The sequence below is a fragment of the Falco peregrinus genome, chromosome 1 (genome assembly GCF_023634155.1).
Source record: "Falco peregrinus isolate bFalPer1 chromosome 1, bFalPer1.pri, whole genome shotgun sequence".
NCBI lineage: Eukaryota > Metazoa > Chordata > Aves > Falconiformes > Falconidae > Falco > Falco peregrinus.
In genome coordinates, this window is record NC_073721.1 from 25,968,312 (window position 1) to 25,996,094 (window position 27,783).

Below are 27,783 nucleotides of genomic sequence, written 5' to 3' on the forward strand. Positions count from 1 at the left end.
AAATATAAATCCAAAGTTTTGTTGTCCCCTTAAAGAAAGTGTACAGTCACATACAAAGTTTGTTTTATTTGAAAAAATTGAAAAGAAATAAAACCTTTTACAAATGATAATGAGTTTTATGACTTTAGGAGCCTGCATACTTAAATAAACTACTCTCAGAAATCTTATTATGTCAGTGTATCTTCAGCATAATTCTGTTCTGCTAATTATTTGTCTTAACATACCAAACTGTGACACCATGAATTAACATTTTGGATAAAAGACATTGTTCAGGTATATCAAACACAAACTATGCTTTTGTTCTCTTGTAATACTATGATCTTTAAATGTCAAGGAAGATGTTAGAAAGATACTGGTATTATACTTGCCTGTCTTCTAAGTGTGCTTAGTGAGGAAAGCTTAGAGTTACAGTGCAGTCTAAGGCCTAAGTGTCTGGGAAAACTGAACCCTTATATTACCAATATTTTAATATATTCTTTCTAGGGATGATGTGGAAAAGGCTAAGTCATCAGGAGATTGGAAGGCTGTACATGATTTCTATTCTACAACATTTGATTCTTTCCTGGAGATAAATGCTGCATTTAAGGTAGAAAATAATTCATAATACTCTTTAGTACTTACAGTGCTTTGTTTCTTCAAAGTGTTTACAAAAACATCGGTTAAAGGCTTGCAGCTAGTTACTCAAGGCCACTAAGATCATTTTGTCATGATCTTGCCTGCTTTTGGTGGACCATCTGTTATTGCATGGATTTATTGATTCCAGTTTCAGCAACTGTATTTCACATGTCTGTGGAGCTTTAAAATTCCAGTATGTAGTTCGTTCTGTGACACTATGGCTGTGTAGATACTTTCCACACAAGGTACAGTTTAAAAACAGCTTATGCAGCTAATACAGAGGCCCAGGCAAATCTGGAAGCAGAAATTCCCTGTGCCTAAAACCGAAGTGGGATATGGGCTTAAGCAGTATAGCTGTTCTTGTGTTGTGATGACATACTCCAGTTTTCCTTGGGAAAGATCGTATTTGTGCATAAAAACTTTCTGAATTCATGCTAAAATTAGTATTTCCTGACTGTTACAGAGCAAAATGTGCTCAGGATATTTAATATGGATAGTAGAGCTTGAACCTAGACAAAATAACCTGTGACTTTGAGTTACTTGACAAATACCAAACGCTTATGGTTTTGTTGCTCTTGTTTGATGATGGATCAACAACAAAGATGAAAAATGAAAAATCAATGTAATTCATTATTTGAAATCCTCTTACATTTTTAAAATGGAGCAATAAGGTAATGGAGTTACATGAATATTGCCAATGTTAAGTATTATTATTGTTTAGCTTAATCTTTCACATATTAGTAAAAGCAACTTAGATTCTTATGTTTTCATAAGGAAAATAAGTAGTTATATCTGTATGTTTTGTTTAAACTTGCTGTTAAACTTTTATTTTTCAAAGATAGCTAAAATATTCAAAACATTCCAAAACCAAAATGCTTCATGTATTGTCTAACTTTACAGAAAGATACCAATGCACCATTTAATACCATTGAGGACTCTGGAATCAATGCAAAATTTGTGAATGTTGTCTATGATGCCTTATTAAATACTGTAAGTAGAAGAAAAGAATTCATGTTTTAAAATATTGTAACAATTATTTCAGTAAAGAAGTATGCTAAGAAGTAATTTATACCAAAAGTTTTTCTCAGATAGGCACAATTTCTGAAGAATCACTCAAAACACACTTAAAATGGTCCTATGAGAATTGCCCGAGTCATGAAGGCTGCTCTAGTAAAAGAGGAGAAAATTTTTGCTACTAGTAATGCACTAGTTTGTACTGTGGTAGATCTCAAAGACTACTTGCAAGATATGTATGACTGTGATCAGACATTGCATGGTGGAAAATAAGGACAACATGAGGATGGGGGTAGCAAAAAGGAGATTCTGTGCCTCGTAAACAAAGGATAGGAGTAATTCAGAAATTATATTTACAGTTTTTAAGTTGTTTAAAGCCTTGAAAGCCACCGTTGGCACAGCTCCAGGCCTCGGCTAATAGTCTGCAGGGAAAGACACTTAGGAGCTCAGCATCATAACACAAAGACTTCTTAGCTGGCTTGAATCACAAGCAAAACAAACTTGCTTGTTCATACAATATCTTGTATAGAATATTTATAATTACATCAGATATGATTTTTCCTCTCCTTTTTCCATAGCCTCAAGATGTTCAGAAGTCAGTCCTAAAAGGAATAATTAATGGTCTGCTACAAGAATGGACAGGGTAATTATAGCAAATGTTTTCATTAGTGCTGTGCCAGCACTTAAAACTGATACATGTTTTGTCTTTTTTGCTTTAGCCAAAGAAAATGTTCTGATAAAATTTATTTGTATCTCTTAAGATACATAAGAACTTGTCTTCTTTTGTAAGGCAAATCTGCTGAAATGTACCTTGAACTCTGTAAGCTGACATCGAACCTCTGAGAGGCAGACCCAGACCCAGCCATACATTTCCCCACAAAATCTCAGCTGCTTGTAGCCAGGGTGATCTTTTGGGCATCTGAACTGTGAGATGAATTAAGGAATTTATCCAGAGTAAATCATATTTTCCCCCTACCCCCAAAAGCAACTAGGATGTTTAACCTATATAATTCCATGATCCAAAGTTTACTTCACAATTTACGTGTGTGGTAACAGCATAGAAAGGGTAGTGCAGGATGCAGAAAGGGATAGCCCAAAGGTGGGAGGTTTGGAGATGACGCCATTTTAACAGAAAGTAATAGAAGTGCAAATGCAGTTTGATTCACAAAAAGATACAGCAAGACAGCACCTTGTTGTGCCTCACCTGTGACCCAGCCCTTGGCTGTTCCTTTCTCCACTTTATACGACCTTTTCTGTGCTGTTGTGCCATGTATATCTGTGATTATGTAAAAGTCTTGAAGCTGACGAACAGCAAGAAGTACAGAGGCTGCAGTGGTACAAGTGTATGGAGAATTCTGGCAGGAAATATCAAAGATGAGTCAAACTCTTCTGTGGTATTGCTCGAGATTAGACAGCAGCATGGACTTTGGAACACCTCTTGCTCTTCAATTCTATAATTCTTTTTTTTGTTGTTGTTTTCTCTTTTGTTATGCTACAAAAGATGGCTGATACAACAGCCTTTAGAGAGGAGTCGGAATCTTTAAGTGTCCCTCTCTGTTTCTGAGAGCAGTGGAGATCCTTACATGTATTATTCTACACGTATTGGCAAAGCAAATTTAAATTGTAGAGTGCATGACTTCGTGACTCCTGATGTGTGTATATGATGTATACATACATTTCTGCTTATTATTTCATTCATTCATAGGCCACGAACAAAAGATGATCTTAGAGCATACTGTATACTTCTACAGGTAAGAAAAATACAGTATTTTTATTTAAGTATATGTCTGATTAACTTATAATCTATAAACCAGTATACTACGCAAACAAGATACTTTGTGTAGCTGAGATAATTCACATTTAATTTCTTGATATAAGAATGTATTAAAATATGGAAGAAGTGTAGGGTATGCATGATGGGAATGGGAGCTTAATGGAAGATGGTTGATAGGGAAGGGTTGCATAGATTAAAACCACGAACTAATAGGCATGTAATTGTTTCCTATCATTTTGTGGGTTGAAAGAACAAATGTTTTAGCAGGTTATTTGTTCTTATTTCTTCCTTTTTCCCAGATTTGCTTTGTTGCTATGCTGTAACTCTCATCTTTCCAGAAAGTTTCAGTATATGCACTTGTTGATATTGTAGCTTTCTCCAGTGTTGCATTTTATCCAGCAGACTTTCTCCAGCTTGACTGGCTACACTGTCTGATTTCTGTTTGTGTTAACCTATTACCTTTGCTACTGTAGTTGATCTGCATTTGTAGCAAATTTCCCCTTGAAATTTTGCCAGTGTAGGTAACACCTCTCCACACAAGGAGAGGTTTCTGATGTTATTTGAGAAGATCAGATGGTAATTTGATTTTTTCAGACAGTAGTTCTGTTCTCTGGGGTGGTATACTAGCTGTGAATTATGAGGAATGTATCCTGCTGAGAAGTGGGAATGTGTGAACTCATGTGTAAGAGGGAGAGTAAGTTTGGACTGATGTGCGGGAAGACGGGAGCTGTGAGAATCCTTATGACTGAGGTGGAAGGCACATCACTCAGAGGAGTGTGTAATTTATGTGCTACATAGTAAATGATAATAAAGAAAAATATGTTGAGTACTGCCTTAATTACCTGTGGGCTTTCTTCTGAAACGAACAAAAAAATCATACTTTAGAAGTTATGTATTTTTTTATTTGACTGGAAGTTGCAAATCACTTTTTTTTTTAGTTTTACCACTGTCACAGTGATTTTGTGTATTCCTTTCCTGCGTAATTGTATTGGCAACAACAAACATAAGAAAAAATCCTAATGACTTTTTCCCTTTATGCAGTTTATTAACCTAACACATTTTTTTAATCTTTTTCAGAATCCTCAATTTAGTAACACTTCTACTTATGTCATCTATGCTCACTTGCTAAGACAGATAGCAGCATTAACAGAAGCTGACCATCATTTCCTAGTGCACTGGTCTAAAAAGTAAAAAAAATAAAAAAATAAAATAAAAAATTCCATTTTTAGGATTAAAATTGTTACTGTATTTCCATTTATGTTGACTGTTTTAGAAATTCTATGAAAGTTCATTTAATTGACTGAAGAGATTGTTTTTGTTGTTTTCAAAGTACATTTGGACATAGACCACTGGTGATACTGATTTATAGATGCAAACTTTATATAATATGTAAAAATGAATATCTACATGCAAAACAGCCTTAACTGTAAAATAACTTACGTTTGTAAGTTTCTTAGATACATGTTTAAATGGTATTATTAATACAAACATCTTCATGATCTTTAAATAAAGGTTTGTCTTGCATAATTTGCAAAAGACACTGTAACTTTACTGTATTGTGTGAAAAACACAAATGAAATTGAGTCCCTGCTTTGTAGTGTAATAGAGGTGGTGAAAGTGTGTAGTTAGGGCATTAGATTTTGAAGTAATTGAAATAACTCTAATAGCACCTCACTAATACAAGTCATGTGGGGGTAACTGCCCAAAGAGCAGCTTCTAAGGTGGTATGCAGGTTGCATTCCTTTTGAATGGCCATATTCACAATTCCCTTATCTCCTAGGGAATCTGTTAATAAAAGGCTTTCTTCTCTGCAAGGATGGAAATTATATTTCCCTCCCCCCACCCTGTAATATGTCTAGATTTGCTTAAAAGTGTGGTAATGTATGATTTCATTTGAATCGGTGTTTACAAATAAGGTTTACCATCTTGGTTAGGGATGCAGTAGGCATATTGATGTTTTTATTCTTTAAACTTGTATTAGAAATCTAAACCACTAAAATAAGAAAGATCTTATTTAGAAAAGGATGCTTTAATATATCTACATGTGTATGTGTATTGTTGTGATATTATGAAAGTGGTGCAGCACATAATTTAAAATGACATGCTCTTGTCACAAGCATGTGAAGTACTTATCATGCTTTATTCAATAGGACCAAGTATCTCAAAATAAATTAAAAAATCGGAATTCCTCAGTATTCAGATTATGGAGTGAAATAGCTAAGGATTTTTGTTTTCTTTTTGTTTTCTAGAAGTCAAGAACAAGTAATGATTCTGTTGCTTTTATTTATGTATTTATTTTTGTCAAATCACAGACATTAAAAAGCATAGTTAGAAGTGCACTGAAGAGCATTGCTGTTCAGCCAGTACTTAAAAGCATGTTTCTTCAAACTTTATATTTAGAATTTTGTGTTTATGTATAGGACAAAAGCATGGCTTTTAAAAAATAACATTGAAATCTGATAATATGAACTAGTGTGAACAGTGATCACATGAGAGTAATTGCAGCATGTTTGTTTTAGGATTTCACAGAGGAGGTTCAAGCAGCTGGTGGACAGGTTACTGCAATTTATTTCTTTACGCTTGTTTCCTGCAAAACCTGAAGAGTTTCCACCTATGGTGAAATGTACCTGGTGGATTCCATCAGCAACCAAAGTTCTGGCTTTATTTAGTAGGTATTTTTCTTGAACTGTGTATGCATGTGTATGTATATGTATGTGCGTTTGTGTGTGTGTATATATAGAGATATATATGTGTATATGTACATGCACGTGGTGGTGGGTGGAACAGTTGACACATCTCTTCTCGGGGAGGAGACTGACAATGATGGTGGCACAGTATAAACTACAGTAAAATACCATAAAGTAGTAAGTAACAGAAAACATCTTCTGTGGGCAAGTCCTCATACTTGTTTTCCAGTAGAGGATAACTGGGATATGTCATTTTCCTGTAACAACTGAAGATCATTCAAACAAAAATCCACAAAAGTAACTGATGTTCAAGGTTTCCCTTGGATTTATAAAACAAACAGTTTTAAGTGTTTAATTGCCAGAATTTCTCCTGCAGCTGGCTTTTCCCCTGCAGAAGTATTTAACGTCTAAGAGAAGTTAGTCAATTCGTATGCCTCTGAAGTCCAAAACTACAGCTTAAAACTAGTAAATACCTGTCCAGTTCAGCACAGAGCACAGCAGATTTGACCACTGCAGATGCAAACCTCCTCCTCCATCATCCCCAAGAGCTTGGTGATTAGAGCATTTACTATGGAAATGGGAGGCTTAATATCGGTGCCCTTTTCTTGAGGGGTAAAAATCCTTTTTAGGAGAAAATGAAACCACCAAGTGAAAATTAAAATTGGAATGAGGATGGTCTCATTTTGCTGTGAACTTAAAACTTTTAACTAAAAGCATTCTGCACAGTACTGCCTGTCCAGAGCCACAGTTTAGATACATGAGCTCAACTGTATCTAAAACCAAGATATGTGTTGTCTAGTCATCTGTTGAAGAGTTAATTGATTAATTCTGCAAAAAGAGATATTTAGTAATGCAAAATATACAACTACTGACTGATCAAAATTAGATTATATTTAAGTGCAAAGAGAGGATAGTTATTGGCTGTTTGATGTTATATGAATGTTGCATAATGAGATAGGCAGCTTAAATGAGAATTGGTTTTCTTCATTTTGTCAAGTATTTAATTTTTTGTACTGGTGAGTCTAGGTGGTACTGTAGTTACCTGAGGAAATAGGTGTATCTTTGCATGCTATGCTTTTTACACCTCCCTTTCCATCCCTTTTGCAAGCAGACATCAAACTCAAACAGGTAATCGTTAACTGGAAAGCATGTAGATGTAATAACATAGCTATGTTTGAAATTAAGGTGTTTAAGAAATCCATCTATCAAACTGCTTTTTCATTTATTTCAGCAGAACATAGCATGCTTTATTCATGAAACCTTAACTTAGTGTATATCGTTAAGCAGGCTGGAGTCAAATGGAGGTTCTGTTATCATATATGGCTGAACTAGGGATTTACTATATTCTACAGCGATTAATGTGATGTCATACAATATTACGTTATAGTTTTAATTCTGTAGCTAAGACTGAGGCAAAGTTATTTGTAGCTGATTTGGCTTAAAGTTTCTGAGGTCACTGGTGCTCGGGATGCCTAGAAAACAGATGTGCCTGATCCAGGCAGTATTTTAAGAGGGTTTTGTGTTTTCTTTGTAGATGCTGCAAATAGTCTGATCAGTCCTCCTATTATTTCATATACGGATTTCTATAATTCTACACTTGATCATATTGATCTTATGGAAGAATATCATAACTGGCAATGTTATGGAAATTCTCACAGGTAAAAGGAATAACTGGTTGTTTCTTGTTAAGTAGTATTTCAAAGCACTGTATTTATACTATGTATATCTATTGGATATACTGTGTATGTGTTACACATACCCTTTATGTGTGTATATAGAGTCACATTAAATGCTGTATTTTATTGGGAGAACAGTATAGCTACTACTTGCTATACTTGCAACTGCATGGGTGCAAGATTGACTAATAAAACGTTCTGCTGTTGTAGTCTGAAGAAAAGGTGTAAAATGTAGATGATAATAATATGGGGTTATTATTTATTGGCATAGACTTCTGTGTCTTACTACAAACATATTTTAATGTCCAGTATGTTCTCAGAAAGTGGTATTGTATGCATACTTAACCATGAAAATGCATCTAACTACCTGTATATATGTGGGTCTGATCATATTTGTTCCAGTGAAATCAATCGTACTTTTTCTGTTACGTGAAAATAAACACACAAGTTAAGTCTTTACAGACTCAAAGGTTGTAAAGGTATTTCTCTTCTTGTGAGAGGCAGCAGTCAGTATGATTTAGAAATGTCTAGAGAAACGGCAATTTCATCCTTCTGTTAATGTTTAAAATCTTACTAACATTTTCTTAATAAAAATGTTATTTGTGTAGCTGTATTTTTCAGCTTATCAGTCTGTATCACTCAGTCTTTACAGCTTGAATCACAAGATCTATTAAAATTTCCCCATATTTCAAGACTTTTCAGTAAGCTAGTTTAAGACATTAGCCATCCAAATGTAGCTTTTTGTTTATTGTGTCTGTGTGCAATTTTCCTTGCCTTTATCAGCAGTTGAGAAAAACTTGGAGAGCATAATTTGCTCCACCAAAGCAGGTATTTTAGGCCAGGCTTCTGTCTGATACCTGATATTCTGCTTAGGAAGGAAGAAAGAAAAAAAAAAAACCAAACCACAAACCAAACAAAATCCACCAAAACCCATGACATGATAGCAATAGAAGTACAGTAGGCTTTGCGTAGTCTCAGTAAAAGCATTGGTATCTGAATACTGCTGAGCTTCAGAATTTATTTTTTTTCCTTTGGCACCATCTGGCTGTTTTGGCACCCACATCCAACCTTACAAAAGGGCTGTGAGATTTCCACCTGCTGCAGTTCTTTTCAGTTAGCTGGGACATTGGGAATTCAATATATGTCAAAATGAAGTTTGCTTGATACATCATTTCTGGAGTAGCTGAAGTGCAGACTATGGCTGTATAATTCTTAAAGTAAATATAATTCTTTTGCTTTGTTACAACTATATGGTTAGAACTAAGAAGGCCAAGTAGGAGCATGTCCTGATTTACCTTCCATATGAAATATTTTGAAATACGTAATTCTTTGAACTAAGTCAACGCTCCTTAGTAAAATGTTTTGGATTAGGATTTCCAGCAGACTAAGTGAGAATATTTTTTTCCTCATTTTCCTTCCTTTCCCAAAGACATTAGAATCTAGAGCTTCTCACAGGCAAGATTCAGGGTGCACATGCAGTCTGGATTGAAGATGCACACATACAGTCTGAAGCTCTGGGTATTTCTGTGTGAACTTCTGCTAGGTGATACGTGAACTAAATCAACAAAAAACTTAGCAAAATAACCAGTAATAAAAAAAAAAAACTTTTACCTTGATTGTTCAAGTTTTTCCAAGTTATTATATTACTTGACTGCAGTGGAACATGGCTGTGATCTGATGTTAGAAATCAACACCTGTAACCCTGGGTTAAATCTGAAGGACTAGTGGGAAATCAGGTCCTTTGAAAATCAGTTATGTAGCAAATAAGTCAAACTAGAAATATTTTTACTGTATACCTAAGAATGCTGCACTTAGATAGCTTTTTCCTGTATTTAATAAGAAGAAACTTAATGTTTTCTTTAACTCAGTGTATCAATTAAAATTTAGTACTTAAAGCAGATGACTGATTTTAAGTCTACTGATAATGATAAAAAAGCTTTATTGAGGATAAGTATTATTACTAATTACAATTTTAGTAGTATTTGAAAATAACAGTTTGTTCTACTGAATTAAACATGTATGTAAAACAAAAACAACAGCAGCTATTTGCAAATTACTGTCGGTGGAGGAAAGGTAGTTACTAAATGATAATGCAACAATTCACAACTGTGTACTTAAAAAGAAAATAATATGCTAGATGCTAAAACGGAAATAATGTGTTGTCTTTTCTCTTGTTAGGTTTTCTTTCTGTCAATACCCATTTATTATTTCTATAGCAGCAAAAAAGCTTATTATTCAAAGGGACTCAGAACAACAGATGATAAGTATTGCACGGGTAAGTCATTTAGAGATAACTGTTTGTCCCTTATCCATCGATATTTTATCAGCTTTTGTTAGATTGATATTACATACAGCCTTTCATCACAACTCCTAGTATTTCAGATTACTCTGAAACAGAACTTGAGCCATTTTACTATTACTAGTTTACAAATGTCCATGCTGGATTGTCTCAATATTTTTTATTTTCAGGATGCTTATAAATACTGGTGTTTTGGAGAAACAGTTACAGTAATTTAATTTTTTTTTCTTTTTTGAGAAACCAGCATAATGTGCTTGCTTGTTAAATTAACAATGTAATTAAGGAAGAAAAATTCCATAAGAATTTTGGGTTGTTTCCTATCTTATTCTGCAAAGATATGTTGTCATGGAAGACCAGGATGCAACTGTACGTTCACAAGTGACAGAAGAGGTACTGCTTCTGGGCAGCCTATTCTGTTTCGGAAGGGGCATTGTCTGCTTCCTTCAGTGGTAATTTTCTTCAAGTGCTAGGTGATACTGGCTTCCTCGGTGCTCAGCATGGCAGCACCGCTACATATCCATTCCTGTCTTGCTGGATGTTTCTTGTGAATAGCTAAGTAAAGCACAACCCAATCTTGTACGTATGTTTTTAACTGTTTGGGGAGTTAAAAAAGTTGCTGCACAATGGCCACCTTCTTGTTAAATTTCCTGGTAAGTTAGTTCAAATATGGTGTAAATGCTATCTGCAGTAGAAAAATTGCTCTCCACCTCTCAGAAGATATTGAAACAGCTATGATATTGGGGTAATGCCTTTAATGCAAGATACTAAGGACTTGTGAAATGTAAAAAGTGTGGCACTTTGCTTTTTAAATGAAGATACTGTATGTATGATGTTTATTTTTCATTCAAATAGCAAAGCCTTGTGGATAAAGTCTCTCGTAGGCAGAAACCTGACATGAATATGTTGTTCCTAAATGTGAAAGTGAGGAGGACGCATCTCGTTAGTGATTCACTTGATGAGGTAACAAAATATGTAATTAAATGGTGTGTTGCTGCAGAATAGCTATTGAACTTAGATTTCAGTTTGATAAGTCATATTTAAATTTTTCTGAAATAAGACATTGGGAATAAAACTGTATAATACTAAATAAAAATAATTACATTTCTGTCACAATAACAGCGCTGCAAAGTAGATTGGGTTAGACATTCTGAACTTTATTTTCTGTCCTTATACTGCTCCATAGCTAAGCCCATAATAAACACACATTTGCATGCCATATAGTATGTATTTGTGTTTGCAATTTTTGTTTTAAGAATACAGTGCATAATTGTCATGTAGGACTTGGTTCCACAATAGGAACATGAATAGTAAGTCACTGATCACTAATGAGTTTGTTCTGTTCTAATTCTTGGAATATTTTTATTCTTTTCCTTTACCAACTTCTCTACCCTGCAATAATTATTTTAGGCTTTCTTTAAGTTCTTGTCTTGATTTTAACTAAATTGCTTGCATTCTTGAATGTAATTTTTCCTTTTTTAGAAATGAAACAGATGTGTCCATTAAAGTGGGCAATTCTTCAGTGTCCACTGAACCATGCCAATTAACATTATTTAATGAAATCTAGTTCCCTACTCTTTCTCAACATTAAAACGAGCCTGATGGTATTGAAAAGTAAGTCCAAGTGGTGAAAACAAAACCAAAAAAATTCTGATTACTCATGTTCAGAAAACATAAGTTTAAACGTTTTTTTCCTAGATTAAAGCCTGTCTATTTTGGCCTTCTTTCCTGAGATGAAAGAAATAAGAGTCGTAATACTGCTTTCTGTCAGGCATTGTAGGGATAGCTTTACCACACTGAAATAACCAAGAGCGACTTCAAGTTCTGATAGCCAGAATATTCTCCTATTTATTTCTGATGTTTTCTTCTGCCCGTCTTGGGGATGAGTGAGAATGTATAATATTCTCCACATTCCCAAAAGTTTGGGGAATGGAAGGTGGGGAAAGATGTCTTATTTATATTTCAAATTGAAAAAAAATCAATTTGCAAAGGAAAATCAACTAATAAATAGTTTGTGTTAAATAATACAAATACCTATAGTTTTAAAATTTGTGCTAGAGGAATTTACTTGAGCAGCTAACAACATAAAAATTACTTTAGCACATGCATCTTCCTGGTTGGGGAGCTTTCTCTGGAGCTGGCCAGTAATTAATGATTTAAAAAATTGTATAGGGTTTTGAACTGAAAGATCACTGCTAATTGTGAAAGACGGTAGTCTAATTCTTTGCAGGTCTTTTGCATATCTGGATGAAATGCTGTCTCTCAAGATAAAGGAACGAAAACAGCTTGTTACCATTGTCTCAAAAACAGTTTTACAAAACAGCTGATACTTGCTGGCAGGTATCTTATGCTGAACAGAACAGTGTCCAAATACTGAACGTTTTAGCTACCTCCTTATTTCTAAATATCTCCAAAGGATGTCTAATTATTTTTTTAATCTATCATTTCTTCCTGGTAGCATGTCTTCTGTGCAGGTAAAAAATTATGTAGGTCCGAAATATTCCAGACAGACTCAGTTCATTGCATCTAGTAGCGTATTAAAAGTCTGTTTGCATACCAAGTAGCTTCTTTTCAAGTCTAGAGAGTGGCACCTTGTGCAAGGCAATTGATGATGTTATGTAGGCACGATCATCTTGTTTCTGTAATTCAATCATTGTTTTAATATAGTTTTGACCTATCAGTAAGAGATGATGCAAATTACTAGTTTAAACAAAGCAAGAGCAGTAGACAGATGTGTTCTCCATGGCTAGAGGTAAATCTCCTTTTTCTTCCTTCCTTCCTGTTTTGCAATAGCTGGCAAGGAAGAGGGCAGATCTGAAAAAGAAGTTGAAAGTCACATTTGTAGGGGAAGCTGGTCTTGATATGGGTGGCCTGACGAAAGAATGGTTTCTTCTTCTGATTCGCCAGATTTTTCACCCAGATTATGGTGAGTCCTTATGTATGTTCTTAAGTGCAGTGTTAAAATATATTCATTTTAAATTATTGAAACAGTGATGGATAAGAATTCTTCATTAATCCAATATTAGACTAGTTACTAATTGATGTAAAAACAAAAGCAGGCAAGTTAGACTTGTATATAGATGAGAAGTAGTTTTGGCATAGAGGAAGGCAGAAGGGAGTGGGAAGCACCTGAAAAGCTTTGAAGACCTTGGCTTTGGACAAGATGGTTCAAGCATTGTTGAAATACTGAGATTTTGCTTCAGTGGTATAGCAAAATCAGACTGTGAACAAATCTCTGATCAATGGAAAGGTTTAGAATTAGAATTGGGATTCCGAGTTTTATGCCTTTAGTCATGGTAAACCTTGTTTCAGAAACAGGAGACTCAATGTGTATGGTTTGTTAGTGTCCCTAGACTAGTGAGTATATTGGATACAAAGCAGGGGGATTCAACACTAGCAGCAGACTTTCCTTGAAGAAGTTCTTCAGATATGTCAGTTTTGTTACAGTTTTTCGGTCTCTGTCCAGAGACAGGATCTTGATTTACCTCTGGGCAGATGGGAGAAGGCCATCAACTTCTTTATGGAGTAGGAGAAGGATAATTTAAATAAAATTATAATTATATTAAATAATAAAAATATAAATCTGTTATAACTCAAATGGAGTCAGGCCTTTGAAAGGGTTATTTCTATTTCTCTTCTGAGTAGAAAACTCATAACAGTTTTCTATGAGTGCTAGTCCTAATAACAAGCTACGAATAAGCAAAAGCTATGCAAGCCATTGAAACCGACATTTATCTGCCCTTGGAAGTTTTCTGTAATTCACAGAAATATATGTGTGAATGTGTATATTTGAATTTAAGAATAAATTTCTTCCATTTAGCATAATATATCGTTTGTTTGCAATTGAAATACGATATTCCTGTTGCAAAACAGGCAGAGACATATATAGCAGCCTCTGAAGTAGATGGTTGTTGTGGCTTAACCCCACCTGGCAACTAAGCACCATGCAGCAGCTTGCTCACTCCCCCCCCCAGTGGGATGGGGGAGAGAGCTGGAAGAGTAAAAGTGAGAAAACTCACATGGGTTGAGATACAGACAGTTTAACTAGTAACGCAAAAGCCGTGCACACAAGCAAAGCAAAACAAGGAATTCATTCACCACATCCCACCGGCAGGCGGGTTTTCAGCCATCCCCAGGAGGGCCGGGCTCCATCACATGCAACGGTAACTCGGGAAGACAAACGCCATCACTCCGAACGTCCCCCTCCTCCCTTCTCCTTCCCCCTAGTTTATATGCTGAGCATGGTGCCATATGGCACAGAATATCCCTTTGGTCAGCTGGGGGCAGCTGTCCCAGCTGTGTCCCCTCCCGACTTCTCGTGCACCCCCAGCCCCTCGCTGGTGGGGTGGGTGAGGAGCAGAAAGGGCCTTGGCTCGGTGTGAGCGCTGCTCAGCAGTGACGAAAACATCCCTGTGTTACCAACAGTGTTTTCAGCACAAATCCAAAATGCAGCCCCATACTAGCTACTATGAAGAAAATTAACTCATCCCAGCCAAACCCAGCACAAAGGTTTAGCAAATATTTGGGTAGACATAAGGCCAAATGTGTTTGTCACCTGCCATCCTTGCCTCTTTCTCCTCATGCTGCATTTTCTGTTTTTACACTGCCCTCAGCTGTCTTCATATTGCTAGTTTAGGGGATGCTGTTACTGTGCTCAGTTCTAGCAAAGTGCTGGCTGCAGCCTCCCATGTATCGATGGTTTCCATTTGCCATGATAGCTGCACTCATGTTGCCTGCAAGTTCTAGCACTATTTCTGTGATTGGTATAGCTAGAAGTTAGTTCTTACCTGAATCTTTGTCATCATATATTCTTTTTGGTGTATCTGTGGGGCCAGTATTCTTAAAGTGGTCTGAGATGCTCTCAGGAGAGGAGTCAGGTGCAGAGACAGTATAAGCAGTTGTGAGACTGAATGAAATAGCCTGCCTCTGCTGTTACCAGGACCTGTGAGCCCATAATGATACCTGCAGGCCCAAGGAGAGAGGAAAAAAAAAAAAAAGAGGAAGATTTTTGGAGTTAACAGGAGATTGGAAGATAAGAATGAGCATTCATAAACAGGCATTCAATCTACTTGTTTTATATTGCTGTAGATGGATCTGGGTGGTTTCTTTTTCCCTACTCTAATTTATCAAATGAGTCAGCTTTCCTCAGCTGTGCATGGATACATTACTGATGTTATAATAGGTTAAAGTGTTCCCAGCCTGGCTTTTAAATTGGAAAGACAGATTTCCAGGGACTTCAGCACCTACTAGTCATTGGTAGAATGCAAGAGCTTGTCTGTCTTTGCTGGGGGTGTTCATGTCTCTTAAATATGCATGATCCTCTGATGATTATAGAATTCCTTCTAAAGGTCCAGAGTTTTAAGTCATAAATATGTCCTCAAATCTGCTGAGATCATTAATTGTCTATAGCCTTTTTTCTAGTAAAAAGGGGTCTGTGTGGAGAGATGACATTGGTGATAACCTTAATAGGAAACAATTTATCATGGAGAAAGTGTTCTGTAGGTTTGACAGTTCTGTTAGTAAAAATGTGTTGTCAGCAGAGCTTGGTAACTGATGAGTTTGGAAATATTAGAGAGAAATATATTTTTTTTTCGCAAGCTCTGGCAGGCTTCCTTGCTTTAAAGTGTAAATTCTTCCCTTGATAGGACTATCAGTCAAGTGTGGGAGGAGTTCAGAAATGCTCTTGTCCCTTGGAAAGGGACTGTATGCTCTTGTTGTCTTTAAAGCTGCAAATAATGTATATCAGAAGCTTCACAGGAAAACATCACTGTTGTTACCCTTTCCAGGTTAGCTGATCCTGCAGATTTAACCCATGAAATTAAGGAACACTCAACTCGCTCAGTTTCTGCCTTCCAATCTGCATTACTATGTTTTCTTCATCTTGGTGTGGACAATTAGTAAATGGGATTTGAGACTTGTTTTTTTCCAGCATCACTGCCACATTTCAGTATGTGAACCTTGCTCAGCCTTGCATGCAACTGTTCTGTTGCTTCTGGTAAAGGCACTGTCTAAACCTTTTGTGATGAGGACCTTTTTGAGCTGAAGTTGAAAAGCTTTTTCAGGAGAGTAGGGGAGTATAAATACGAAGGCAGAGTTTTACGTATAAATTTGTATGAGTAGTAGATGTCCCTGAGACATCAGTTGGATTTTAGTTCTTTTTTTAACCCAAAGGAGTTTGATTTTTCATTTAAATATTTTTTTTTTTTCCCAAACTTCATCTTCAAACACAGATGTGGTGAGCTACTGCATACAAGATGTCCTTTAAAACTATTCAGTGCTTTGGTTTGTACACTGAGTATGGAAGCAATAATAAATTGTCAGCCCATTCAATCCCAACAGATTAAAACCAGTCCTCACGTTTTATCCAATTTACTTTGCATTGCTGAAGTGAATTTCACTGTTAGTGCACACTTAACTAGAGTGTGTCTTGTTTCTCTGAGCAATACTTTCTAGGCATCTTAAGGCTGTTATGTGGTTTCATTAGGTAGGTTTTTGCTTTCTATCACTCTTTAAAACAGAATGATCCATATCTGATGCAAATAGCAGTCAAACTAGTCTATAGTACTGATTTCAGTAGGATCTAAACTTGTCATTGAGACCAGTAAGCGGCTTTTTTAGGGTATGTGTGGTTTGGGTTTTTTTAATTTTTTGACAGAAAATGTGAAACATACCACTTTGCTGCTAGTGCATGTATAAAATAAACCTTTTACAGCTTTCTGTTCTAAGAAGGAAAGCTTCATGGGTTTTTGTGTTGTGGAATTTATGCCAGCATTTTTAAAGACTGTCGTCTGCTGCTGACCCAGGAAGGGGGAAGAAAGCGGGTTACAGCTGTTTTGTTTCGGGCTGTACAGATGATGAAGTACAGCGAAGAAGCAGATGGCACAGAGACAGTGCGGAATATCCACGACTGGAGGCACTGAGGAACATGTCGTGCCAGCACCCAACGGGGCTGGTGGGCCTGGGCCTGCTTCGGGCTTGGCACTGCCCTTGGTGGTGTTACTGGAGCACCTGCAGGCGCCTCGGTGGGTGGGAAGACGGGGCTGGGGACAAGCACGGAGGTACAGGTGCTCCTGGCAGCGCTCGTAAGGGTGCTGGTGTGAGACCGGAGGGTTTGTGTGACGCTTTCCTGAAGCTCAGGCTATGTAACGGCCGCCGTTCTTGTTCTGCAGGCATGTTCACCTACCACAAGGACTCGCACTGCCATTGGTTCAGCAGCTTTAAGTGCGATAACTATTCTGAATTCCGATTGGTTGGAGCCGTATCCTTTTATGTCCACTAGAGGGTGCTAAAGCGACAGCCGGCCGGGGAGGTGGTGCGGGGTGAAAGGCGCTGGTTAAAGCTCCTTCAGATGTGGTATGTACAAGTATGTTCCTCTTAAAATGTATTAAAAGAACGTCATTCAAGCAAGTGAACTAAAACCAGGAAGAAAACGGGGGTATGTGGCACATTTTACAGCCAGAAAATACTAGAATTAAGATTAAACGTGCAACTTTTTGGTGTGTAAGCTGTATTTTTTTTTACGTACTTACGTCTCCAAGTTTAATTCAATAAGTATAAATGAGGCTGTATGCATTAATATTTTAAGTCCCCATTGATCATTTTTAACTGAATGGAAGCCACATGCTGCTTTGAGTGTGAGTTTATTTCCTAGGTTTTCTGTTGCGCTCATTTACGAAGTCCTCAGTGAAATGATTCATGATAATAAACACTTAGAACTCCACTGAGATGATGTCTCCATTTTACTGATTGCAGTTGGACCATATGATTGTTGTAGGTCTCTTCCTACTGAACTATTCTATTCTAATGAGAAGCTGAATCATGAACTAGATTCCTCTAATATTTGGTATGATTTCAAATTTGTTTCACAAGACACGCTTAATTGTGCTAGCTGATGAGTGACAGTGCAGGTTTATCTTTATGCTTTTAGATTTATTTAAAAGAAAAATTACTATACTGAGCTCTCTCTAGAATTTTTGAATTAAAAATACATTCTACAGTTCTTCTTAAAAACATATTTCTTAACAATACTTCGGAATAATTTATTCTAGAAATGCTTATATAGAATATTCTGATGAAGATTCTCAAGTGTTCTGTTAATGTGCATCATTTGACAGTTTTAACTGCTACTTAATTGTAATAAAAAAACTGCATTTAAAACTATCAGTCTAAAAAATATAAATATTTCCATTCCTTCTGTGTATTTAGCATGTATTGGAGTATACTGAGTAAAATCTTAAAATATTTATTCCAAGTAACTTTAAATATTAACTCTAATATGGATGTGTGGGGATTGCCCTTAACGTTTGATATGTATAGCTTATGGGACTTGCTGTATATAATAGCATCACCTTGGATATTCGTTTCCCACCTTGCTGTTACAAGAAATTATTGAGTCCTCCCATTGTTCCCTGTGATCATAATGCACTTGTAGGAATCTGTGATGTCACGTTGGATGACCTGTTTCAGATTATGCCCGTAAGTATTATGGGTTTTAAGAAGCTAAGTTACTGATTTAAAACCTGTTTTATTTGTGTTTAATGCTTGCATTATAAACTGTTTGAAAACAGCCTTTTGTGTGTGAACAGGCTGATCGTGTCCTTTTGTTGAAAACAGAAATTTTCCATGTTTTCTAGCATGGCAGAATTTTTATTGATCTACTTGACATTAGAATATGAAAATCTGATATGAGCATTCTAGACACATTTTCCATAGTAAAAAGAAAAATGTAACAGTTTATGCTGAAACAAAAATAAATATATATATATACACACACACACAGATGTGTATTAATTAAGCAGTGAGTTTCTCTTTGTGTATGCATTTTGAATATACAGCTTTTTTCCAAGATACTTTCTGTATTAAGTAATGATTCTGGCACATCCTTGCAAAGTACATCGCTTACTTTTGTAGATTTACTGAAGAGTTTTTACTTGTATTGTAGGAACTGGCCCATGGACTAAGTGAACTTCTATCCTATGAAGGCAATGTTGAAGAGGATTTTTACTCGACCTTTCAGGTCATTAAATATATAGTTATGACTGATTCTCAAACTTGTTCATAATTTTTACCACTTTTTTCTGTGGAGTGGCCTGCTACTGTGTTATTGCTGGTTGTCTGGAATATAACTGCATGGGCACTGAAGCTTGCTTCAAGTCTGGTCCTGGGGCCTCAGGGCATAGAGGCTGGTTCCCTTACTGGGCTTGAAGCTGTTGTCCCCTGGCAGCGTAGGTGGATCTGAGAACCAACTGCCAGGGCTGCATGGCCAGCTGCTGGTGCATTTCCAGCTCTTTGCTTGTTCTGACACCATCACCATGCAGTCAGTAACCCAGTTTGCAGAATTCATCTGGCTGCAAAACAATCCCTCTTCTGTCTAACCCAGATGCTAGTCAAAGCTTGGTGTGGTTATTTTGTATGGTTGTTCAGGAAATCTCACTTGAACAATAGCTTATTCAGTTTCCGATAGTTTTGCCTGACCTGTATGTCTTTACTGCTATTCCAGTCAAGAAACCTTTTTCATTTATTCATTCTTTCAGAGCACATATTAGTTAGTAAGATTTCATGCTGGCTTATGGATGTGTATTGCACTAGTATTGACTTTTTTTTTCCCCCTCAGCTTTGAATTACTTTATTGTCAGACCATATGAGAATTTTTGTAAAGCAGGTACTTTTGAGTTCGTAGGTGAGCTACAGTAGAACAAATAACTTTTTAATTGTAAATTGTTCTTTTGTATGAAAAACTGTGACTCCAGAGCCTGCAGGTCAGTTTGATATGCCACTGTGTAACAGGACCATTCATTCTACTTTGAATACCAATTTCTTGAGTAATTTGTTGAAAATTGTAATATTTAACTTACTTAAACCCCACAACCCTCAGAATTACAGCATATGCTAAAGAGGCGGACAGGGGAGATACATGAAATAGTAAATATAAGCTTTGTAATTTGTGCGTATGTGAATGTATTTTCCAGTACTGACCTTGACCCCTCTTTTTCTCCAGGTTTTTCAGGAAGAATTCGGTGTTATAAAATCTTATAACTTAAAGTCAAATGGAGATAAAATTCCAGTCACAAATCAGAATAGGAAAGGTACTTCAATACATATTAATGACATATTTAGCAGATTTCAGTTTGTCCTTTTTTCATTCTTATAAGCCTAGGTATTCTTTAAGAAATTGTGAAAATGAAATTACAGTAGTCCGTTCTGGTATACCTACCGATTTAATACTATCTAAAATTAAATGCATTCATTTTTCTTTATTTAGTATAATTTGAGAGAACACAAGAAATGATTATTTTAAATTATTTGATACATCAAAATACAATGTTTTTCTTTTTTAGAATATGTGCAGCTCTATGTTGATTTTCTTATCAACAAATCAATCTACAAACAATTTGCAGCTTTCTATTATGGATTTCATAGTGTCTGTGCTTCATATGCGTTACTGGTAAGAACAAAATGAAATACAAACATCTGTTTCAAATATGTGACTGACTTATCTAAATTAAACAAATTACACTGGCTGAATTTAGAATTTGTGAAGAATGTCGATTAATCAATGTAGCTGATTAAGCAACGTAAGCAGAAGAAATTAAGCAGGCAATCAGCTGTTCCCTGTACTGTTCCACTGAAAACAGATAAATAAAGCTCTACAATTAGGTTTATCAGCATGCGTTCACTGACACTTCACAGGCTCTCAAGTGAATGTTTACAAGGATTCTGTTATTCCCTACAGTTATGAGCAGCAGAACAACTATGTCTGTGTGCTCTTGAGTGACTCCTCTGAAAACTCCTATTACTTTTTGGAGGAAGAACACTCAGTGAGGTTGAGATTAAACATTCTTCCATGTGCAGTCCTGTTTGGCTGTTGGAATGCCTTTTGTAATTTTGTAATTTACAACATCCCTTATGCAGTAAGAAGAGAAAGAAAGAGGCAATTACAATTTGCATGAGATTTTATTCATCCTGTGAAATTAGCCCACTATGACACACTTGCAGCAAACTGAGATGTGGCTTAACGGCAGGGAAGGTTCTGGAAGGAGAATGAAAATCCATTGAAATGCCCTGACATACTTTCATGCAATTTAACATGATGTAGTAAATGAATAAGTAGGTTCTGCAGGCGTCAGTTGAGCAGTTGTTGGACGTGGTTTATTGTTATGTGTATTTGCTTTGCACAGCAGTGTGTATAACTTAAGAGTCAAGTTCTGTCAGCCACTACTGCTCAGCAACCTACATTGGCACTCTTCAGTGTAAATGAAATGGAAGTTGTAACCAGCATTGAGATCAAGACGCTCGCTCTGATTTCCATATGTACAAACTTAATTTTCTCCCTGATCCATTTGTAATCTAATCAGATGACAAGTCAGTGTAATAAATGTAAGAATGAAAAAGAAGTGAGGAACAAAAGAAATATGCTAACATATGATGTTACCCAGTAACTTGCTTTTTGTTTTATACGGTTGTCAGAGATTCTTCAAAGTACTGAGGAATTTGTTTTTCTATAAAACATATGTATCTAAGCTACAGATTTATATGGAATGAAATTCTGTAATGCCAAAAGAAAAATTAAATCTGGATCTAGTAGCATCATTTCTCATCTTTTAAAAAATTAAGTATTTTATTCTTAATTTCTGTCAGCTACTTCGCCCAGAAGAGGTTGAAATTCTTGTCTGTGGCAGTCCTGAACTGGATATGCCCGCTTTACAGCGAAGTACCCAGTATGAGGGCTACCAAAAAACTGATCTGACTATACGGTAGGCTTAATTTTTTTCATTTCGATTACTGAGTTTAAAAAGATCGTAGAATGGTAGACTGTTGGCAATAATGTCTTCAAGGATAATCTGAGGATGACTGAAGTTATAAAAACCTGTTTCCAAATAAGATAAAGACACTATTAAATTACCTGCAAGTAGGAAGAGTTAGATCCTTAATGGTATAGCATGTTGCTGAATACTTTTAAAATGTTATGATCAGTTTGAAATGGAGGTAGTTTAAAAAGAATAGCTTCAGACCCTGCATAGTGAAATTTGCACCTTTATTTTTATTATCCATTCTTCTAAAAATGCTTTTTCTCTTCCAGTTCTATTTGATACTAAGGACATAGACGTTTAAATGGGCGAGTAGAAGGCATTTATATTTTTATAGAGAAGTGGGTTTGGGCATTATTTGACAAGACATCAGTCCAAAACTTGTGACATTGTACTTGTCAAGTCCATAGGAATGTATTTAACGCTGCATATTAGGGCACTATTGGTGTCCTATATATTACATTAATTAAATTCTCAGTAAGTGACATTCTTCATGCAGTGCTTGCAGTTGTCTTATGATCCTCATACTGTTTTGTCGTGAAACTGTGTCTTTCACCTTTTCTTGTCCCTTTGTCCTGAATACAGATACTTTTGGGATGTAGTACTTGGATTTTCTCTTGACCTTCAAAAGAAGCTGCTACATTTTGCTACAGGAAGTGATAGAGTGCCTGTGGGAGGAATGGCCGATTTGAATTTCAAGATTTCTAAGAGTGAAACATCCACTAATTGGTAAGTAGGGTTTTTTTAAATTTTGTTGTTAAATTATTTCCTGAGAGCTTTTATCACTCTTGAATGTCTTTTTTAGAAGATCAAACTAATGTATAAGGAAGCAACTGCATGGGCTCCTTTAGTTTGTCTTCAAAATATTATGCCCATTTATTGATTGCATGAATTTTGCAGATGACAATTAATACAAGATTGATTGCTCAGTCGGTGTTTACATTTGAGGCCAGGAATTCTTTATTTATAGAGATTCCTTACATGTTTTCAATTAAAATAATTCCTTTAATTGTTCTTAACATGACAGCTGAGCTAGTGAAAATATACTGTGAATCACCATGATTTTCTCTGAATTCATTGAGTGTCTGTCATTTTGTATAGCAGCCCCTGCAGCTGCAGAAAATGCTTGCATTCTTTCTTGATGGTCTAAGTAAGAATTTTAACATGAATGGCTGAGAAGATGTAGCCTTCCTTTAGGGTCTCTGGTGAGTAAGTGTACGGCTGGTACAGAGGCTGCTCAGAAGGAACAGGAACAGTGCAGCTTTAGAATTTCATTGTAAAAGTTAAATTGTTCATGCCAAGTTCTTATGTTTCTGGTAGTGTTTTATTTTGTATTGAACTGATTTGAGAAATTCCACATACTTTCCAGCTAGTATTTTCCTTCTCAAGATTGGAGAAAGTCAGTTTAAATAATTTGGAAAGCTCTATAGAAAAGCCTACTGTTCTGAAGCTCACTGCTGAGCAGTAATTGCTGCTAAGCAGTAATTACTGGCTTTACCGACACTTCTCAAACGTTTAGAATAATCAAAATATTTAAATGGAACTACGTTTTTCAAGTTTAAATTTTGTTGAGTTTCTGTGGAGAGCTGAATTAAATGCATAAACAAAATAAATTTTGGTTTTGTTTTTAAATTTGGTGTATGTCATTACTGTGATATTTCTAATGTTTTATTCAATGAGCTAATAACTGGTTCCAGTAACATGTTAAAGCAACATGAGGATCTGATGGAAAATGAAGAAAAATCAGTCAGTGTTGAATCTCTGTTTAAGTTCATTCTCATGTAAATTGTTCTTAAAAATGGAAAAAATGTTTTGAAGTAGTGTGCATTTTAAAATTATGTAGGTTTATGTTTTGCAACATGATTTCAGTGAGACTGCCTGCACAGAGACGAATGTAGACGTTGGCATTGTATTGCTCACACAATAGGATCAAAGCACATAATAGCAATAGGAATTGCCAAATTAATATCCAGTTTCCCAGCTTTCCAGATGCTGAAGCACATGACTCCAGTCTGATTAACGGATCTTTACTTGCTTATTTAAAAGGTGGAGAGGGGGAAGCAGCTTGGGTTTCCAGATCTGGGGAGATATCACCCCCTTTCAAGAACATTTGATAATGACCAAAGGCCAAGCTGCTGCCATTCAGAAGACTAAGGGCTTCGGTGAAAACAGAACTAGAGAGCTTTTGAGTCGCATACTGAAGTTTAACTTTTAAGTGTCCAAGTCGTAAAAATTTTTCAATGTGTTGGGTTTAATTCCAAACGTCAGGTTGAGCTTCAGCTCACTCTTTCTCCTCTCTCCCCCCAAGTAATCAGCTGTGGGACAAGTCTATATCAGTGCTGTCCTGCATGTCACTTCAGAATGTTAAGGGGAGGAAAATCCAATGGCTGCTTAACGCCTGTGGCTATGAGGCGGGATGTTAGTGGCATTGCATATTGATGCGATGCTAAAACACATGCTTCTGCTCCTGAAGGACAGTCCTCATCAAACAAATCTGTTCCAGTGAGGAGCAGAGTTTTCAGTGTTTCAGTCAGGCAATCCTAAGAGGTGTCTGCAGTATGTATTTATACTAAGCAGTCAGAAGAAACTTGCAACTGGAAGTGTTGGAATGGCTAAGACCAGAAGTTGTGAACTGTTGTTTTTCCAGGGCTTCCATCAGCTCCTCTGTGCTGTGCACCGAGGCTTATGTCTGTGAGGATGTATTTTACGAGGCTGAACGTTGGCTTCTGTATCCTTATGGTAACTGTGGCTCATCTAGGTGTCACTGTAGTCAATATAGGACCCTTCATTCTTCATGTTGTGGATTCTGATTATAACCAGATTTTGTGTTTAGAGAAAAACTGACTTTTGAAGGCATGTGGTACCCATAGTTTCCAAGATCTGGAAGGAGATGTTTCTCACTTACAAGAAAAGAGTGGTGGGGAGGGGGTTGCAGGCAAAAAAATTCACCTGGGGTGCATATGACCAACAGTGTTCAACAGAACTTGAACCACCAACACCAGGATAAATGTTCCTTTTACAGAGTTTCTTATTTAAGTAATGTTTAACTGAAAATGTGTAGGCAGTTGGCAGTATTCTGCTTCTATTGTATTACTATTATTATTATTTTTATTAAATGTGTTGTGTTGAGGTTTTCTTTCATTATTTCAGGTTACCTGTGGCCCATACCTGCTTCAACCAGCTTTGTCTCCCTCCTTACAAGAACAAGAAGGAACTGAAGCAAAAGTTGATCATTGGAATTTCAAATGCAGAGGGGTTTGGTCTAGAATAAAATGAAATACTTCAAGAACAGCTTTTTTATGTAGCATTCACTCTCTTCTGATTGTGCCTTTAAGCTTTTTGTTGTTATGTTTCTTGATACTGTGCCAGTCTTACCCAACTTAGAGATTTCTTTTTTTTATTAAATATGAAGTGTACGGTTTTTCCTGAATGGCAATACATTTACTGCTTGCTTTGTCACAGAAAGTAGCTTTCTTTGTACAAAAAACTAGTCTATTTGATAAATGAAACCCGACTAAAGACAATTTCTAAGTTATAGTTTGATTCTGTTTTTTCTTAATAGCACTTTATCATTCATCATAATTCCTTTACATCACAGGTACCCCACCGGGAGATAATATACAGAATATTTCTTTAATAGCTAATCCCAGTGGTAGAATGTTTTCAACTAACATGAATAATAGGGGGAAAAAAACAAACATACAGCATGTAGCCATATTTTCACAAAGGCAAATAGGAATTTTAGTCTTTATAAAATGTATGCAGTTTTAATATTCTGGCTTTCCTTTTCAATGAAACAGGCTGTCTAAGAAGCATGTAAATAACTGCCTGTGAACAAATAGGGTTTTGATAGTGCCATTTACTGCTAAAAATCTATTTTTATGAAGAGGTTTTAGACGTTCTATATTCAGCTTTTACACTTGACTGTACAAGAGTGTTAAAAGGTACTTTTTTCAGCTTAAGGGGATTCAAGTTCAAACTACAGGTGTTAAGCAACTTGTATGTTCATTCATTGACAGAAAACTAACCAGATCTGCTGTAGCATTATAGTAAACAAAGCTAAGTATTAAATTCCACATACAGTGAAATATTTCAGAAAAATAATTAAATCCACAACACACAGAAAACTGATACAGGGTATCATGCTATCATTTTTGTCAGCAACTTTGTTGGAAGTCTTAAGTTGTGACAGAACTGAATACGGTAATGTTTCAGAAGGATGTTGAAGCTTTCATGAACTTGAAGACCAGCATTTAAAGACAATGTTTTGTGGTTTTTTACTGCACAAACTACATGAAAAGAATTCTTGCTATGCGTGCTCTGAGTTAGTAAATTAGGAGCTGGGAAAGAAACTGGTTCTAGAATGCAGATGTAATTATAAGTCTGGGTTTTATTCATTAAATGGAAAGAATTTATCAGCATGCAGTATAGTATTTTTTTAATATGAATAGCTACTGTGTGTTCTATAGATTTTTTTCTTTCAGCTGAATGAGGCCCAGATGTTTCAAGACACTTTGGCATCTAATTTGTCAGCTTTGCCCATTGACTTCTGCTGGGGCATGGATGCTTAAATATCTTGTGGTGTCTGTACTCAATTATTTGCAATAAGAGTGAAATGTTATGTTATTCTTGTTTTCCCTCTCTGTATTATTTACATACAACTAAGAGATTTATACAAGATGAACAAATTAGTCTGCCTAATCCATGGTTTCAAAGCTGTTGCAGATTTTCTTCAATAGCTAAGTGTAATTTCTGTTTTATTCTGCTTTCTAGAGAAGGTACTGATGACATTAATGTTTTATTAAAGCAGAGATAAAGAGTAGGATATTTTAAAATATTTGGCACTGTATTCATTGTGGTCTCCTTGAAATGTGTAATACAATTTCCAGTGAGTTCAGCCTGGAACAAAACTAGGTTAGCACAGAAAGTGTTAAAAGCAACACTTCAAACATGCATTTTACATTGTCTCTCCCAAATGGAGATTTAAAAATAAATTTTAATTTACAGGATTTCAAATGTTAAGAAAGAAATTAAACTTCCACCACTGCACTGAATGAACTAGATAGCTTCAAGCAATGTTAAATTTCTAACAGCTGAATGTGGATATAGATAAATCTAGAGAGAAATGCCTCCCCCCTTTCCCCTCTCTGTAGAATGGGATCCATGGAAGGTTGGCTTATGAATGAATAGCTATACAGTTTATGTGAAAACATGGCAGATTAGCCAAGATATTTTTTTATGGCTTAAGCCCACTTTTAATAAATATTTATCTATTATTGTTAAAATAAAAGCTTTATCTTCTTATTTTCAATGAATTGCACTTTGCCTTGGGTTTAGTTTTATTTATTGAAGCTTTTTCGATTTATTGTGTAATATTACCTCAGAATTCTAAAAAGGCTATTGTATTTGCATCAGTTTTTAAATAAGATTGTCATTCAATGACATTTTATATATTTCCTGATGTTGATAAATTCAACAGTAAATTTTGTATTTGTTAAATGAAAGCATTGCACTGTATTTATGAAATAAGCCTTTGATCATTTTAAAACTTTCCTTCAATGATGTTTTATTGTTCTTTTGTCTTGCCCTGTAATCCAGCAAATTTTTTTTTATCTCATCATTGTTTTGTACCGTACAGAAGAAATCTGGTTTGTAAAAACTTGTTCATTACTAAGTATCTATTTTTATGTATTAAAATTGTGCAGTCATTAAATCAAATACTCCAGTTTCTGGCCTCATTTAATTTCACATTTCCAAAATTGATCATAATGGGTTTAGAAGTATGATCAACCTATCTGCTTTTGTCTTATTTTTCTTCTGAAAAGTTTTTTTTACAATAACAGTTTTGCTAAAACATGACATGGTTTACTGAAAAAGGAACTGAGTTTCAACTACCAAACATAGAGCCAGAAGT

General features: G+C 35.8%; 1 protein-coding gene across 2 annotated transcripts in view; it reads left to right on the plus strand.

The window, feature by feature from the left end:
* The window catches only part of HECTD2 (HECT domain E3 ubiquitin protein ligase 2), a 40,752-nt gene extending 13,163 nt beyond the window's left edge, over positions 1–27,589 (plus strand). For both annotated transcript variants that reach the window (XM_055817046.1, XM_055817049.1), the window contains exons 4-21: positions 484–586; positions 1,516–1,605; positions 2,208–2,272; positions 3,335–3,380; positions 4,481–4,590; positions 5,923–6,071; positions 7,625–7,748; positions 9,945–10,041; positions 10,918–11,025; positions 12,856–12,988; positions 17,232–17,320; positions 18,379–18,537; positions 19,004–19,078; positions 20,060–20,147; positions 20,400–20,506; positions 21,700–21,815; positions 22,455–22,598; positions 25,020–27,589. In XM_055817046.1, the coding sequence (XP_055673021.1) occupies positions 484–586; positions 1,516–1,605; positions 2,208–2,272; positions 3,335–3,380; positions 4,481–4,590; positions 5,923–6,071; positions 7,625–7,748; positions 9,945–10,041; positions 10,918–11,025; positions 12,856–12,988; positions 17,232–17,320; positions 18,379–18,537; positions 19,004–19,078; positions 20,060–20,147; positions 20,400–20,506; positions 21,700–21,815; positions 22,455–22,598; positions 25,020–25,140 (1,924 nt within the window). In that variant the 3' untranslated portion in view covers positions 25,141–27,589. The remainder of the gene's footprint in view (positions 1–483; positions 587–1,515; positions 1,606–2,207; positions 2,273–3,334; positions 3,381–4,480; positions 4,591–5,922; positions 6,072–7,624; positions 7,749–9,944; positions 10,042–10,917; positions 11,026–12,855; positions 12,989–17,231; positions 17,321–18,378; positions 18,538–19,003; positions 19,079–20,059; positions 20,148–20,399; positions 20,507–21,699; positions 21,816–22,454; positions 22,599–25,019) is intronic.
* The last annotated feature ends 194 nt before the right edge of the window (positions 27,590–27,783 follow it).